This window comes from Pogoniulus pusillus, chromosome 23, assembly GCF_015220805.1.
Source record: "Pogoniulus pusillus isolate bPogPus1 chromosome 23, bPogPus1.pri, whole genome shotgun sequence".
NCBI classification, from domain to species: domain Eukaryota; kingdom Metazoa; phylum Chordata; class Aves; order Piciformes; family Lybiidae; genus Pogoniulus; species Pogoniulus pusillus.
In genome coordinates this window covers 15,748,831-15,762,831 of record NC_087286.1, presented here as the reverse complement: position 1 = coordinate 15,762,831, position 14,001 = coordinate 15,748,831, and the positions used below count along the sequence as shown (strand labels likewise).

The following is a 14,001-nucleotide window of genomic DNA, read 5'->3' as shown; positions in this document are numbered from 1 at the left end:
CGGGGCAGTTCCGGGGTGGGGGTGGCGGGGAGCAGGGGACATCGCCTTTTGGCGGGGGTCAGGGTGCCCGAGGCGTGATGCCAGGGCTGGGGGCCGGTGCCCGGCGCTGGGGGCTGATGCCGGGTCCGGGCGGAGCCGCCCCGGGGCCGCGGTGACGGGCGCGGGCGGGTCCCGGTGCGTCAGGCGGGCGGGGCCGGCGGGACGCGGCAGCGGCGGCAGCTCAGGCAGGTCAGCGGCGGGACCGGGGAGGGACGGGGAAGTGGGCAGTGGGGACGGGGATCGGGATCGGGATCCGCAGGACTCTGCCCAGCCTGACCCGCGGAGACCGAGGCTGAGACCGGGCCCGAACCTGCCGGGCGCGGTGCAGGTAGGGGAGGCTCGGCTGAGGCTCAGGCTGAGGCTCAGGCTCAGGTCTGGCTGGGGCTCGGCTGGATTCGGCTGGACTCAGCTCAGTCTGAGCTGGGTTCGGCTCCTCGCTGCTCCGCTCGGCTGGGTTCGGCCCGGCCCAGCCTAGCTCTCGCCTACTCGGCTCCGGCTGGGCTGTGTTCAGCTCAGCTCGGCCCAGCCCGGCCCAGCTCAGCTCCTCTCGGCTCCCCTCGGCTGGGTTCGACTCTGCTTGGCCCAGCTTGCTCCAGGAGCCATTTTGGGGTCCCTGGCCTCTGCCCAGGCCTGTCCCAGGCCCCCGAGCTCCAGGTGCTGCCTGCACCCAGTCCCAGGCACAAGGTGCCACCCAACACGTGCCAGTGAGGCCACGGCCTGGCACCCAGCAAGGTGTGGGCACGGCAGGTGGGAGCACCCAAAGGTGCTGGCAGCCTCAACACAGCCCAGTCCAACCAGTTTCCAGTGTCAGCAGCTGCAGCTCCAACCTTTCTGTGCCCCACAGGGACGTGGGCACCAAGGGCCTGGCAAAGCGGGTGCCCATGACGGACCTGGCATCATCCACGGGTGAGAGCCCGCTTGCCTTCAGCAGCGGTGAGGAGGGGCTGGGCGAGGAGAAGGTTCTGGTGATCCACAGCCAGGCCGAGGAGAAGGAGGAGAAGGAGTTCAAGTGCATCCTCTGTGGCGAGTGCTTCGGCCAGCAGCTCAGCCTGGCCCGCCACCAGAAGCACCACGCTGGCGAACGCACCTTCATCTGCGCCGAGTGTGGCAAAGCCTTCAGCCTCAAGCACAACCTCATCATCCACCAGCGCATCCACACCGGGGAGCGGCCCTATCAGTGCGGCGTCTGCCAGAAGAGCTTCAGCCTCAAGCAGAACCTCCTCACCCACCAGCGCATCCACAGCGGTGAGAAGCCCTTTGGCTGCCAGCGCTGTGGCCGCCGCTTCCGTGAGCACCGCTTCCTCCTCAACCACCAGCGCACCCACGCTGACCAGCCTGCCCACGCTGACCAGGTGCAGCCTGGTGGCAGCCGCTCTCCGCCATTGCCGCCGCATGAAGCCAGCAGCGGCCCCTTTGCCTGCCCGCGCTGTGGGAAGAGCTGTGGGAATAGCTGTGGGAAGAGCAGCCTGGCCACGCACCGGCGCAGCCACGGCAGTGCCAGGCCCTTCGCCTGCCCTGACTGCCGCAAGACCTTCAGCCGGAAAGGCTATCTGAAACTGCATCGGCGCAGCCATGCCGCCAGCACCCCCTTCGCCTGCCCGCCCTGCAGTGACAGCTTCACCCCAGAGGTCGCCCGCACCGCGCGTGGGGATGGGGACACCCTCACGTGAGACACCCTCCAGCCCCCCAAAGCCACCTCAGCACCCCCTGCTTGCTTTCCAAACGTGGGGCCCAGTGCTGCGCCTATGATGGTTCCCCATCAGGTGCTAGGGGAGAACATAGCACACTGGAATTGAGTCCCAGGGGAGCTGGGGTCTGTCCCCAGGGTTTTGGGGCTTGGCACAGGGAGCCACCAAACAGCGTGGCCACAGCCCCAGCTTGACCTGGGACCACCTTCCAGCCAAGCTCCTCACCCAGCCCTCATCCTTCTTCTGGGGCTTTTGTCCTCATAGTGCCAAGGCTGGTGCCACCCCCTTCAGGAGCCTTGGCTCTTACCATGCCCTTTGCCAGGAGGAGTGTCACATAGCCAGCGTGGTTCCCTGGCAGCCCTTTGCCCAGCACCACAGTGGCATAGCCTCGTGCCTCAACTTCAGCCTGCTGTGCCAGAGTGAGAAACCATGAGGAGGAGGAGGAGGAGGGGAGAGGTTTCCCCAGTGCATCTCCATGTATGCCCCTGCCCTGGGATGGCTGCAGCTGGGGGTGGTGAAGCTGCTGACCATGTGCCACTGCCGAGGTACCAGGTGCTGGTGCAGGGTGACCTCTGCTGTGCTGTTTTCCTTGCCCAGGGAATGATGGCAGCAGCTGCCAGAGTGGAGCCGGCCACCATGTTTCACCAGGAAGGAGCCGAAGCACCAAGTTGCCAGGGAGAAGGGTCGAAGAGGAAGGGGCAGTGACTCACCCCAGCTTCACCAAGAGCCCCCCCCAGCACCAAACGCACAGGAAATAAAGTTAAAATCCAACCCCAAAGCTCGAGGGTGGAAACTGCTTCCCACCAGCAGCCACTGCAGCATGCAGAAGGCACCGTGGCAAGGCAGAAACCAGCGGAGGTCCTGGCACGGTGCTGGCAGCAAGGAGCTAAAGGATGACTCAGGAGCACCCGACCAAGAAGGTGCTGGGGTTGGGGCGTCGGGAGGACCCTGAATGCCTGCTGGGGTGGGGAGCCTCTATGCTGGGGCCGTTCCAACACCAAACTGTAGCAGGGAGATGGAGAGAGGTGAACTGGGTTGCGGTGGGAAAATTTGGCTGCTCTGACATGCCAGGCTCAGGGGGTGGAGTGCATGGCATGGCCCCTGCTCCCTGTGACAGCAATGTCCTAGGCCTGGCTCCTGGGCCAAAATCCTGAGGGAATTGGGCCAAAACTATTTCCCACAGACCCTCCTGGGCTCAAGGACAAATGTCTGGGGGTACCACGTGGCCCTTGGTGACACCCCAGTCTTCACCCCACGATGGCACCAGCAGCACTGCCATGGCTGGGTGGGACGCTCCATGTTGGCCCAAGGAGCCGGAGCAGCGGTTTCCCAACCCGGGGGTGGGTCCTTCCCCAGTGTCGTGGCGCCAGCCGGGCTCGGTGCCGATGGCTGCAGTTGCCTGCTGGTGCCATGCTGCCTGTGAGCTTCCCCTTTGCTGCTGCCACCTGCAGACGCTACCAGTGCTCTCCATGTTCTCACTGACTCCATTAAAGTCTGCACAGTCCTACGTCTGTGTCTCACCACGAGCTGGGGGAGCTTGGCCAGGTGCTTGCGGCAGCTTGGCACCGGGGTGGGCATGCAGAGCCACCACAAAACTGGGGAAGGTGTTCACCAAAGTCCCTCAGTTTGGTTCTGTGTCCGTGGCTCTCAAGGTGCAGTCAGGCCAGGACTGGGGCTACATTCAGAGCGGTGACAACAGCATGCGTGGCTCTGTGCCACTCTATGGGATGCTTGGCAAAGCACCATCGCCCTCTGGGTCCTGCCACTCCACCATGGTTTTGGTTGTGTTTCTCCTTCCCTGCCTTTGCTGCACTCTCCAGGCTGGCAAAGGCTTCCTGTCACCGTGGGATGGTGGCAGAGCAGGACCCCACCTCACATCCACTGCTGCTCAGCCCGGCTCGGTGGTGGGTCTCAGCCCGAGCCTCACCGTGGGTCACTGGAGTGTGTCGTGAGGGAGGGATGGGACCGTGACCAGCAGAGGCCAGGAGCTGGGAGAGCTCCAGCGTGAGCGGGACACGAGATAAATGCTGTCTGGAGTGGAGAGCACTCCACTGGTGTTGGAGAGAGCTGGTGCTGCTGGGTGGGCTGCTTGGTGGGCAAGAAACTGGCTGGCTGGCCACAGCTGGCCAATGACTCGATGCTCAGATGGAGATGGTGCCAAGCGGTGCCGCTCAGCGGTCCGCACCGGGACCGGTGCCGGTTAACATCCGCGTCAGCGACACAGGCGGGGCGACTTGGGCACCCTCGGCAGGAACTGGCGCTCCGCTCCGGGTTTCCCGGGGGGCGCTAAGGACAGCGCCATCAGAAGCGGCTCGGGGGCGGACCCGGGCGGACCTGTACCGGTGCCTCATAGGCACTTCCGGCCGCGTCCGGCGCTGCGGGGTGGCGGTTCCGGCGCTGCTCACGGCTGGAGGGGGAGGTTCGGGGAGCCCGGGTCCGGCGGGGCCGCCGAATGCCCGGGGCGGCAGGAGGGCAGTGTGGACGGCAGCCTGAATGCGGGCTGCGGCCAGCCGGGCTGGGGGACTTCGGCATCGGGGCTCACATAACGGGGGGTGTGTTGGCGCCCGGGACTCCCGGGTCAGCCGTGGGGGGACCGTGGGTCCGTTAGAAGTGTCGCGAAGAGAGGCGGCCGCAGGCTGTGTCCTTCTCCCTCGGGAGCTGCTCGCAGTCGAGGTTTCAGCTCTGCACTATCTCAGCCCGGACCCTTTGGCAGCCTCGGTCACCATGTCCACACCGGGCGGTCGCGGAGCTCTCCTGTGCCGTGCCCACGGCTTGGCACCGCGACCTCTCGCTGGCAGAGCCTGAGCCGGGCGTGGGACGGGGCTGCTCGGGCCATGCCACCAGCCAGCGTGTCACGGGCAGACGTGGGCCGGCCGCGGCTAGCCCCGAGCGGGCCGGGGCAGGATGTGCAGCGGGGCTAACGTGCCCCGTGTGTGGCCAGCCGCCGACACACGGAGGCGCACACAGCAAGCACGGGAATCCAAAATCCGAGATCAAACCCCACTGTGTCTGACCGTGGCGTTGCAAAGAGCTGCGAGCCTGTGCCAGGGTTTGGGAAGGAAACGCTGGGAAAGCCAGGTTGATAAAGCTGCAGTGGGCAAGGAATTGTTTGGTGTGAGGGTGCTGGAACCCTGGAGCAGGCTGCCCAGAGGGGCTGTGGAGTCTCTTTCTCTGGAGAGCTTCCAACCAAACAAGTTCCTCCTTCAGATGGAACCTCCTGGGCTCCAGTTTGTGCCTGTTGCCCTTTGTCCTGTCCCTGGGCACCACTGACAAGAGTCTGGCTCCATCCTCTTGCCCCCCACCCTTTAGCCCTTGCTGAGCACTGATCAGATCCCCTCTGGGGCTGCTCTTCTGCAGGCTCTCAGCCCCAGGGCTCTCAGCCTTTGCTCCTTACAGAGCTGCTCCAGGCCCCTCAGCAGCTTCCCAGCCTCCCCTGGACTCTCCAGTAGCTCCCTGTCTCTTGCACTGGGAGCTCTGGGTCTCCAGAAACATTTTTCTCCTCCATACAATTGGAGATGAGTCTATAGGAGCAGTTCATGCCTGGAGCTGAGGCTGAGAGGCCTGGAAGTTTGTGGATCCTCTTCCTGACCATTTTGGCCAGGAGCTGCCACTGGCTTTTCCCCAGCCTCAAACCCCTCTCCTCCAGGACCTTCCTGAGATGCTGAAGCTCGGCCATGACCCCAGACAGCTCCCTCAGCACTTCTGGATGCATCTCAGCAGGGCCCCATGGATCTGGGGGTGTCTGCCTTGCCCAAATGCTCTCCAACTCAACCTCTCCTCCCCCAAGGGAGACCCTCCCCTCCCCCAGAGCCTGCCAGGACCGGGGTTGCTGAGGAACAGCCTGAGCAGGAAGGCGAAGCAGGAGCCCCCCCTCCCATGCCCCCCGGCTCCATCTGCTGCCCTACTTCACCCAGCAGCCCGCAGGGTGCCTAGGAGCTCCCCGGGGGGGTGAAGGTGTCCCGGAGGTGGCACTTGTGTTGGGGGTTGTTCTCTCGAGTAAGGGGGGTGGGCGACGCAGCAGCCAGCAGCGCTGCAGCAAGCACAGGGAGACATATGGCAGCCGTTGACACTGGCGTGACGGCAGCAAGAGGGAGCGGAGCCACCCCGGTGCCGCCTGCTCCCCATCTGCCGGTGGTCCCGGGGCTGCTGGCCGGGGCCAGAACCCCTCGGAGGAACGGGGGCAGCCGAAGCGGGCGGAGCCGGCGCCCGGCACCACGGCGGGAGCGGTGCCAGGCTGGTGTTGGGAGCCAGCTCCCCTCTTGCTGCTGCTGGTGACACCTCCGGGTGTGACAGGCGCTGGTGCCGCGGTCTCGGGTGGCTTTTTTTGGCGTGTCCTAGTTGTGCCACCACCCCACAACGTGCCGGCAGTGCACGTGGTTGGGCCGCCGGTAACCGGGCCAGGAGCCGGTGCCACGGTGCGGGGGGGCAGGGAACGTGGAGGGGCCAGGGGTGCTCGGCAGTGCTGCAGGACTCAAAAAGCATGAAAGGGCTCAAACGGCTGCTTCCTTTCTTCTCCTTTTTTCCCCTCCCGGTTATTTCTGGATTGGGAGCAGAGCTGGAAGAGCTGGGGGAGGGGTCAGGCACCGAGGGGTGTCCATCTCCCTCCTCTTAGCACCCTGAAGGACGCTGATTTCTTAAAGCTAAAAACGTCTGCAAGGACTTTACTGGGGACCAAGTACGGAGAGAGGGCAAAGGCTGGGCACAGCCTGTCTGGTGCACTGACCTGCAGTGGACATTTGCCCACCAGCACCCTGGCCCGGATCAGCAATGATGTGGCCAGAAGGAGCAGGGCAGGAATTGCCTCCTGGGCCTGGACACCAGCAAGGCCACACCTGGAATCCTGGGGTGAGTTTTGGGCCACTCACTCCAAGAAGGGCCTTGAGGGGCTGGAGCAAGTCCAGAGAAGAGCAGGGAAGCTGGCGAAGGGTCTGGAGAACAGGGCTGATGAGGAGCAGCTGAGGGACCTGGGGGTGTTGAGCCAGGGGAAAAGGAGGCTGAGGGGAGACCTTCTGGCTCTCTGCAGTTCCATGAAAGCAGGATGGAGCCTGGTGAGAGTGGGTCTCTTCTTCCAAGGAACAAGTGACGGGACAAGAAGGAGCCCAGCACTGCTGCCCCATGGCTACTTGTGTCCAGCCCCATGGCCTGATCCTGCTGCCAAGCTCCTGGCCACTCAAGGGCTGGCTCCAAAAACTCCATGATTCCCTAGACTCTCTCCTGGTTTCCTTTTATGGAGAAAGAGGAATTGTCCCTGTAGAACTGGAGCAGTTCTCCAGATCCTCGGGGAGGGTGAGGAGCTGCTGGCTCTGCAGAGGCTGCAGCAGTCAGCACTCCAGAAGCATGCTGGGACAAGACCAGGGATCGCCTGCTCGGTGCCAGCAGGGAATGGCCTGAAATTGTACCAGGAGAGGTTTAGGTTGGATATTCAGAGAAATTTCTTCCCTGAAAGCCTGGCCAGGCATTGGAACAGGCTGCCCAGGGAGGTGGTGGACTCACTAGCCCTGGTGGTGTTCAAGGAAGGTCTGGACGTGGCAGTTGGAGACATGGCTTGATGGCCATGGTGGTGCTGGGTTGACAGCTGGACTCGATCTTAGAGGGCTTTTCCAACCCAAACAATTCTATGATTCCCCACACCCAGGAAACTTTCTGCCTCCAAAAGACCCCTGTGCTCTCTGTGCCAACTGCAATGGCATATGCCCACCCACCACCACCCTTCATATCCTCTGAGGTCTGCCTTTGGAGGCGGCGCTCTGGCTGCCCAAACCCGTGGGCTTCACTGAGCTTGCACCAAGGTCACCTGAGAGCCAGCCCTGCCCTCTCCCTCCAGTTGCAGTGACCTCACCACGGATGGCCGCACAGCCTGCTGAGGGTGTGGGGTTGGAGACAGCACAGGCAGGTTCAGAATGGTGCCTTCCAAGGCTTGGTGGGACCTGTGGTGGGTTCTGCTGCCTGGACAACTGTGTCCAGCTCTGCAGTCCTCAGAACAGACAGAGACCTGTCAGAGTGGGGCCAGACTTCTGAGCAGGGACTGTTGTGACAGGATATGGGGTGATGGTTTGAACTGAGTCACACTGGAAGAGAAGGGAGAAATTTATTATGCTGAGGGTGGTGAGACCCTGTGCCAGGTTGTCCAGAGAGATGGGAGATGCCCATCCCTGGACCAGCTGCAGCTCAGGTTGCTTGGGACTCTGAGCAACCTGCTCTAGTCGCAGACGCCCCTGCTGACAGCAGGAGGTTGGACTGGAGGAGCTCTGAAGACCCCTTCCCAACCAAACCATGCTGTGTTTCCAGGATCCCAACACCAACATAACTCCTGGTACCCTCCCCTTGCCCTGAGCGCTGTCTCTACACCCTGCGGACACCCCGCGGCTGCCAGGCAGCGACTGGGGAGCCCCCAGACCGCTCCTGCGTCGGGCCCTGCTGAATCTCGTCCTTGCTTTATCCGCTCCTGGCCGCGCTCCGGCCGAGGGAGGGCCCGGGAGGAGCTGCTGGGACGTGGGGTACCGGATCGGGAAGGACCCGGTGAAGCGGCCAGCGAGGGCCAGGTCAATGCCGAGACCAACTGCGGCCAGGCCGGCACAGCCCCACCGGCACAGCCCCACCGGCACAGCCCCACCGGCACAGCCCCACCGGCGCACTCCCACCGGCACAGCCCCACCGGCACACTCCCACCGGCACAGCCCCACCGGCACAGCCCCACCGGCGCACTCCCACCGGCACAGCCCCACCGGCACAGCCCCACCGGCGCACTCCCACCGGCGCACTCCCACCGGCACAGCCCCACCGGCACACTCCCACCGGCACAGCCCCACCGGCACAGCCCCACCGGCACAGCCCCACCGGCGCAGGCCGCGCTGCCTCCGCGCCAGGAGCCGCTCTGCTCGACCACAGAGAGACACAGCCTGGCGCCCCCTAGCGGGCCGGGGGTGGTTGCTATGGTGACTAGGGGCAGGGACGCGTTGCCATGCGGATGGGACACCCCCACCCCGTCCCCAGCGTGGGGGACAACCGTGGCAAATGGTCCCAAATGGATCAAAAAGAGAGCCAAACCAACCCAATTAGGCCCAGATGTGCCCAAACGGCCCCAAACTGTGCTTCAGCCTGCCTGTGGGGGGCAGCAGTTGAGTCCTGTGTCCTAACAGTCGGAGTGAGCATCGCTATCCCAGTGGGATGGATTATCCCGACGGGATGGATGAATTATCCCGGCGGGACGGAGTATCCGAGCATGATAGGATGGGTTACCCTGACACGATGGGATGGGTTATCCCAGCAGGAAGTCTGGATTGTGTTGACACCAGTTCCACCACCATGACCCCCCCCACATGCACCAACTCCCCACCCCCACTGTCCATTCCAACCCCTCCCACCTCCTCATATCCCCAAGCTGGATCCTTCTGGGATCAGGCTCCACCACCCCCCAGGATAGAGACAGGATCCCCACCCCTGCCCAAAGCCCTCCCATCGGGGGATACCCCTCCTGTGGCTCCAAGTGAGGGGGGATGTTCAACCGCCCCACTCCCCACTCAGGACAGAAACATTATGCTGGGGCATTGATGGGCAGGGAGGGAAGCATTTGGGCCTTTTCTGCTTTTTGGGGGGGGAGTGGGGGGGCTGCGGGGTTGGGAAGGGGCAGGGGAGTGTGCACCACCTCTCTCCTGCACCCCTCGCCCCCCTCCCCCCGCAGATTTTTTGGTGTTGTCCACGGTCTCGCGTGGGTTTCTCCCGGCTCTTATCTTGCCTCATCCCTGGAATTTGATCACCGCGGGGGGCAACGACCGAGCGGCCACGGGGGGGGGGGGGGGGGGGGGGGGCAGGGGCAAGGGACCGGAGTTTGGGAGCGAGCAGCAGTGGTGCAGGTGAGAAGCTTTTTAGGGGGGTAAAATGGGGATGTGTGTGAGGAATATTGGGGGGCTGGGAAACTGGGGAGGAGACTGCTGGGAACAAGACTCGCCCTGGGTAGTGTCGGGAGGAAGGAGGAGGTGGGCAGTGCCCCCAGCCAGGTGAGTGGAGGGGCATGGGAAGGGGGTTGGGAGTGGTTGCATGAAATGGGGGAGAAGGGGGGGTGGGCAGAAGAAAGCCTGGGGTGGGTACAGAGCAACTGCCCCCCACTTCCTTGCTACCCTCGCATCCTGTACATGGCAGGGGCTTAGAGGTGCCAGGGAAATTTGGAGGATTCTAGGGTGGGGGGGAGCACCATGGCAGCACCCCTGTGCTACAAGGCGTCCCCCAGGCTGAGCATCTCCCCAGACCCACAGTTCCCCTCCCATTTAACCACCAGTGTGAGGTTCCCTGGGCACCCGCTGTGGCAGGCCCCAGCAGAGACAATGTGGGACACCTAAAGTGTGGGAGGAGGGTGTCCCCAGCATCCCCCAGTGGGTCCTTCCTGGGGCTTGGATGTGCCCATGGGGTGGTGCTTGGCACCCGATTGGGTTCGTGGTGCTGCAGGATGGGGGACTGGCATGGCATGGCATGGTGCAGTATGGCATGCAGTGACACAGCATAGCATGACAGAGCATAATGTGGCACAGCATAATCCCTGCCTCACTGGCACATTGTTGTATGGCAGAACAGGGTGGCCTTTGCCATGACAGCCACTCACACGTGCCATTGTCACCCTACATTATGCCCATGCCACTTTTCACCAGATGCTGGCGCTGTCAGCTACTGCTGGTGGGAAAGGGCACGGGGGCTGCACCAACAGTGGCTGCAGAGGGCAGGGATCAGCCACTCCTGGTGCTGGTTGGCGGCAGGCAGGCCCATGTCCCCATGGCTGATGTCCCCCTATCTGATATCGCCTCAGCTTCCTATCCCCATGGCTCATGTCCCCCAGTGTCATATCCCCATGGTTGATGTCCCCCACGTCCCCTTTCCCCCCTCAGGTCCCTTAAAGATGTGGCTGCTGGGACTCTCCGGGGTTCTGTCCATGCTGGCCACCATGGTTGGCTCTGGCCCTGCAGTGCCACCGCCAGGCACGGCCTCCATCTTTGCTGACCTGTCGGCAGCGGAGCTGGGCGCAGTGCGGAGCTTCCTGCTGAGCCGTCCCGAGCTGGGGCTGTCCCCAAGCCACGGTGGCCCTCTGGCAAAGAACAGCCTCTTCCTGGTGGAGCTGCTGCCCCCCAAGAAGCGCCTGGCCCTGCGCTACCTGGACCAGGGTGGCCCCCGACCGCAGCGCCAGGCCTGTGCCGTCGTCTTCTTCGGGGGGCAAGCAGAGCCCAACGTCACCGAATTCGCCGTTGGACCCCTGCCGCGCCCCAGCTGGTACCGGCCACTGTCGTTCAAGGGTGGCCGCAGTGTCCCCTTCACAGCGCGTCCGATGACGATGCGGGAGTACGAGGAGCTGCACCGCGTGCTGGCCACTGCCATGGCCCCACTCAACCGGCTGCTCCGTGATGCCACCGGCTTCTGGTACCACAATGGCAGCTGCCATCACCCCCGTGCCGGTGAGGGCGATGGCCTCGGGCAGCGCTGCCTGACCTTCTCCGATGTGGCACCGCGGGGGCTGGCGTCCGGCGAGCGCCGGAGCTGGCTGATCCTGCAGCGCTTCGTGGAGGGCTTCTTCCTGCACCCGGTGGGCCTGGAGGTGCTGGTGGATCACCGGGACCTGGACCCGCGTCGCTGGGCGGTGCGGCAGCTCTGGTACAATGGCCACTACTTCTCCAGCCCACACCAGCTGGCAGAGAGCTACGAGCAGGGCACGCTGGAGGTAGCACGGCTGCCTCTGCCACCTTCCCGCCAGCTCTTCTCCAGCTATGAACCCCGTGGGCACTTCACCACTGGCACCTCTACCAAAGTGCACGGTGCCAGGGTGTGCGAGCCACAGCGCCAGCGCTACCGGCTGCAAGGTAACCTGCTGGAGTACGGGGGCTGGAGCCTGGCGTTCCGGCTGCGCTCCTCCGCCGGGCTACAGCTCTTCGATCTGCGCTTCAACGGCGAGCGCGTGGCCTACGAGGTGAGTGTGCAGGAGGCCGTGGCCTTCTACGGTGGCCACTCGCCTGCAGCCATGCAGACCAAGTACATGGACGCTGGCTGGGGCATGGGCTCCGTCACCTACGAGCTGGCACCGGGCATTGACTGCCCATCCACAGCCACCTTCGTGGATGCTCACCACCTGTACGATGCCGACGGCCCCGTGCGCTTCACCCGCGCCGTCTGCATCTTCGAGCTGCCCACCGGTGTGCCCCTGCGCCGCCACTTCGACAGCGACTTCCAAGGTGGCTTCAACTTTTACGCCGGGTTGGAGGGGCAGGCACTGGTCCTGCGCACCACCTCCACCGTCTACAACTATGACTACATCTGGGACTTCCTGCTCTACCCCAACGGCGTGGCAGAGGCCAAAGTCCATGCCACCGGCTTCATCCATGCCACCTTCTACCTGCCGCAGGGCCAGCGCTACGGCAGCCGCGTCCACACACACCTCCTGGGCAACCTCCACACCCACCTGGTGCACTACAAGGTGGACCTGGATGTCGCAGGTGTGGTCACCTGGGTCACTCCCCAGCTACAGGGAGGGTGTAGATGGGAGGTGGCACCAGGCCCTCACACGCTGCACCAGGGGCAGCAATGCTGGCCAGGCACCACTAGGCCCCTCTGAAGATGATGCCAACATCTGGGGTGGCATCTCCTTGAAGTGCCCCCAATGGGGTGCCCCAAGTGAGGTGCCACCAGCAGACCACCACTGATGGCCTTTCTGCTTGCAGGCACTGGCAACAGCTTTGAGACCATGGACATTCACTTCGAGAACATCTCCAACCCCTGGAGCCCTGGTGCCCGTGTGGTGCAGCCCTGGCTGCATCGGCAGCCGTGCCACAGTGAGCGCCAGGCTGCCTTCCCCTTCGGCAGACCCCTGCCACGCTACCTCCTCGTCACCAATCCTCGCCAGCACAACCGCTGGGGCCACCGGCGCGGCTACCGCATCCAGCTCAACTCCCATGCCAACCGCGTGCTGCCGCGGGGCTGGCAAGAGGAGAAGGGCATCTCCTGGAGCAGGTGGGTGCCTGTGACACCAAAACTTTGGCCATGGTGGGCTCTGGCATGGGCATGGTGCAAGGCACTTTCCCAGTGGTACCTCATAGCCTCAGTTCCTTGTCCTCACCCTGGCACCCTTGGCTGAGCTAGGGTTCTGGCTAAGCCCTTCAGTCCTGCATTGGCACCCTGGAGCAGGGGGTGGCATTGCCCAAAGGGCACCAGGGTCTGAACTGTGACCATCCCAGCTGTGGGGTCCTGGGTCTCCCCAGCCTGGCTCATGCTGGTGGTCTCACCAGTGCCATACTGAGCCCACCAGGACCCCTCATCAGCCTCACATCCCACACTGTGTGACAAGGCAGCAGGTTGCACATCCAGGAGAACCCAGGCAAGACTGGGAGCTGGGTGCCCACCCCACCCAACAGCCACTGCCCTGTGCCTCCTGGCAGGTATCACCTGGCTGTGACACGGCACCACGAGAACGAGCACAGCAGCAGCAGCATCTACGCCCAGAATGAGCCCTGGGAGCCACTGGTGCACTTCGAGAGCTTCCTGCGCGACAACGAGACCATCGAGGACAAGGTAACACCACGGGCAAGGGACACGGGGGCCACCGCCACACCATGGCGGAGGCTGGCAGCACAACCCGCTGATGGCCACGATGTCCACTGGCACAGGACCTGGTGGCCTGGGTGACCGTGGGATTTCTGCACGTGCCCCATGCTGAGGACATCCCCAACACGGCCACACCGGGCAACGCCGTCGGATTCTTCCTGCGCCCCTTCAACTTCTTTGATGAGGACCCATCGGTGGCATCGCGCAGCCCAGTCATCGTGCGCCCGCTGGACCCCCCGGCCTTCACCCGCCTGCAGATCCAGCGCTGGACCCCCGCCAGCCCCAGGCCCTGCAGCGCCCCACCCCCCTTCACCTACAACGGCACCTACCGCCAGGACTGACCTGCCCTAGCACGGGCACTGGCGCTGGCATCGCCACCCTGTGCCATGCTGGGTGGCCATAGGGATACTGAGGTGTGGGCCATGCTGTGCTGTGTCACGTGCCAGGCCCAGTAAAGGCGATGCCACTTCCTCCCGCCCCATCTTTGCCTGGCAGCGCCGCGGGCACCGCAGCTTGCAGCAGGTAGTGCCACATCCCACCAAGCATTTGTCGCAATATTTACTGACGTCATTGCTCAAGGTCACCCCCCAATTTCTGCACCCTCCCCCTGGCTTTTGCCCCAGCCTCCCCGAGGGCCATGACCCACATGGGACAGGGGCTGGCATCACCCCATAGGTGCCCCTGACCCCTTCCCATGGTC

The 14,001-nt window shown here is 64.0% G+C and overlaps 3 protein-coding genes across 6 annotated transcripts; all 3 read left to right on the top strand.

The window, feature by feature from the left end:
* The first annotated feature begins 156 nt into the window (after window positions 1-156).
* On the top strand, window positions 157-3,234 carry LOC135185697 (gastrula zinc finger protein XlCGF7.1). Of its 3 annotated transcripts, none has more exons than XM_064162706.1 (3): window positions 157-224; window positions 884-1,705; window positions 2,325-3,234. In XM_064162706.1, exons 2-3 carry the CDS (start codon window positions 921-923, stop codon window positions 2,329-2,331), a joined length of 792 nt encoding a protein of 263 aa, XP_064018776.1. In that variant the 5' UTR covers window positions 157-224; window positions 884-920; the 3' UTR covers window positions 2,332-3,234. The 3 variants fall into 3 exon arrangements, with proteins under 3 accessions (XP_064018776.1, XP_064018775.1, XP_064018777.1); XM_064162705.1 differs by having other exon boundaries at window positions 174-228; XM_064162707.1 differs by lacking the exon at window positions 157-224 and adding an exon at window positions 300-367.
* Window positions 3,235-5,780: 2,546 nt separating this feature from the next.
* Window positions 5,781-8,875, top strand: LOC135185527 (proline-rich protein 2-like). The gene is made up of 3 exons (XM_064162283.1): window positions 5,781-5,964; window positions 8,016-8,662; window positions 8,867-8,875. The coding sequence occupies exons 1-3, from the start codon at window positions 5,781-5,783 to the stop codon at window positions 8,873-8,875; spliced, it is 840 nt and encodes a 279-aa protein (XP_064018353.1).
* Window positions 8,876-9,549: 674 nt separating this feature from the next.
* On the top strand, window positions 9,550-13,771 carry AOC1 (amine oxidase copper containing 1). 2 transcript variants are annotated; one of them, XM_064162688.1, is made up of 5 exons: window positions 9,550-9,580; window positions 10,604-12,196; window positions 12,422-12,710; window positions 13,136-13,268; window positions 13,364-13,771. In XM_064162688.1, exons 2-5 carry the CDS (start codon window positions 10,615-10,617, stop codon window positions 13,640-13,642), a joined length of 2,283 nt encoding a protein of 760 aa, XP_064018758.1. In that variant the 5' UTR covers window positions 9,550-9,580; window positions 10,604-10,614; the 3' UTR covers window positions 13,643-13,771. The 2 variants fall into 2 exon arrangements, with proteins under 2 accessions (XP_064018758.1, XP_064018757.1); XM_064162687.1 differs by lacking the exon at window positions 9,550-9,580 and adding an exon at window positions 9,594-9,724.
* The last annotated feature ends 230 nt before the right edge of the window (window positions 13,772-14,001 follow it).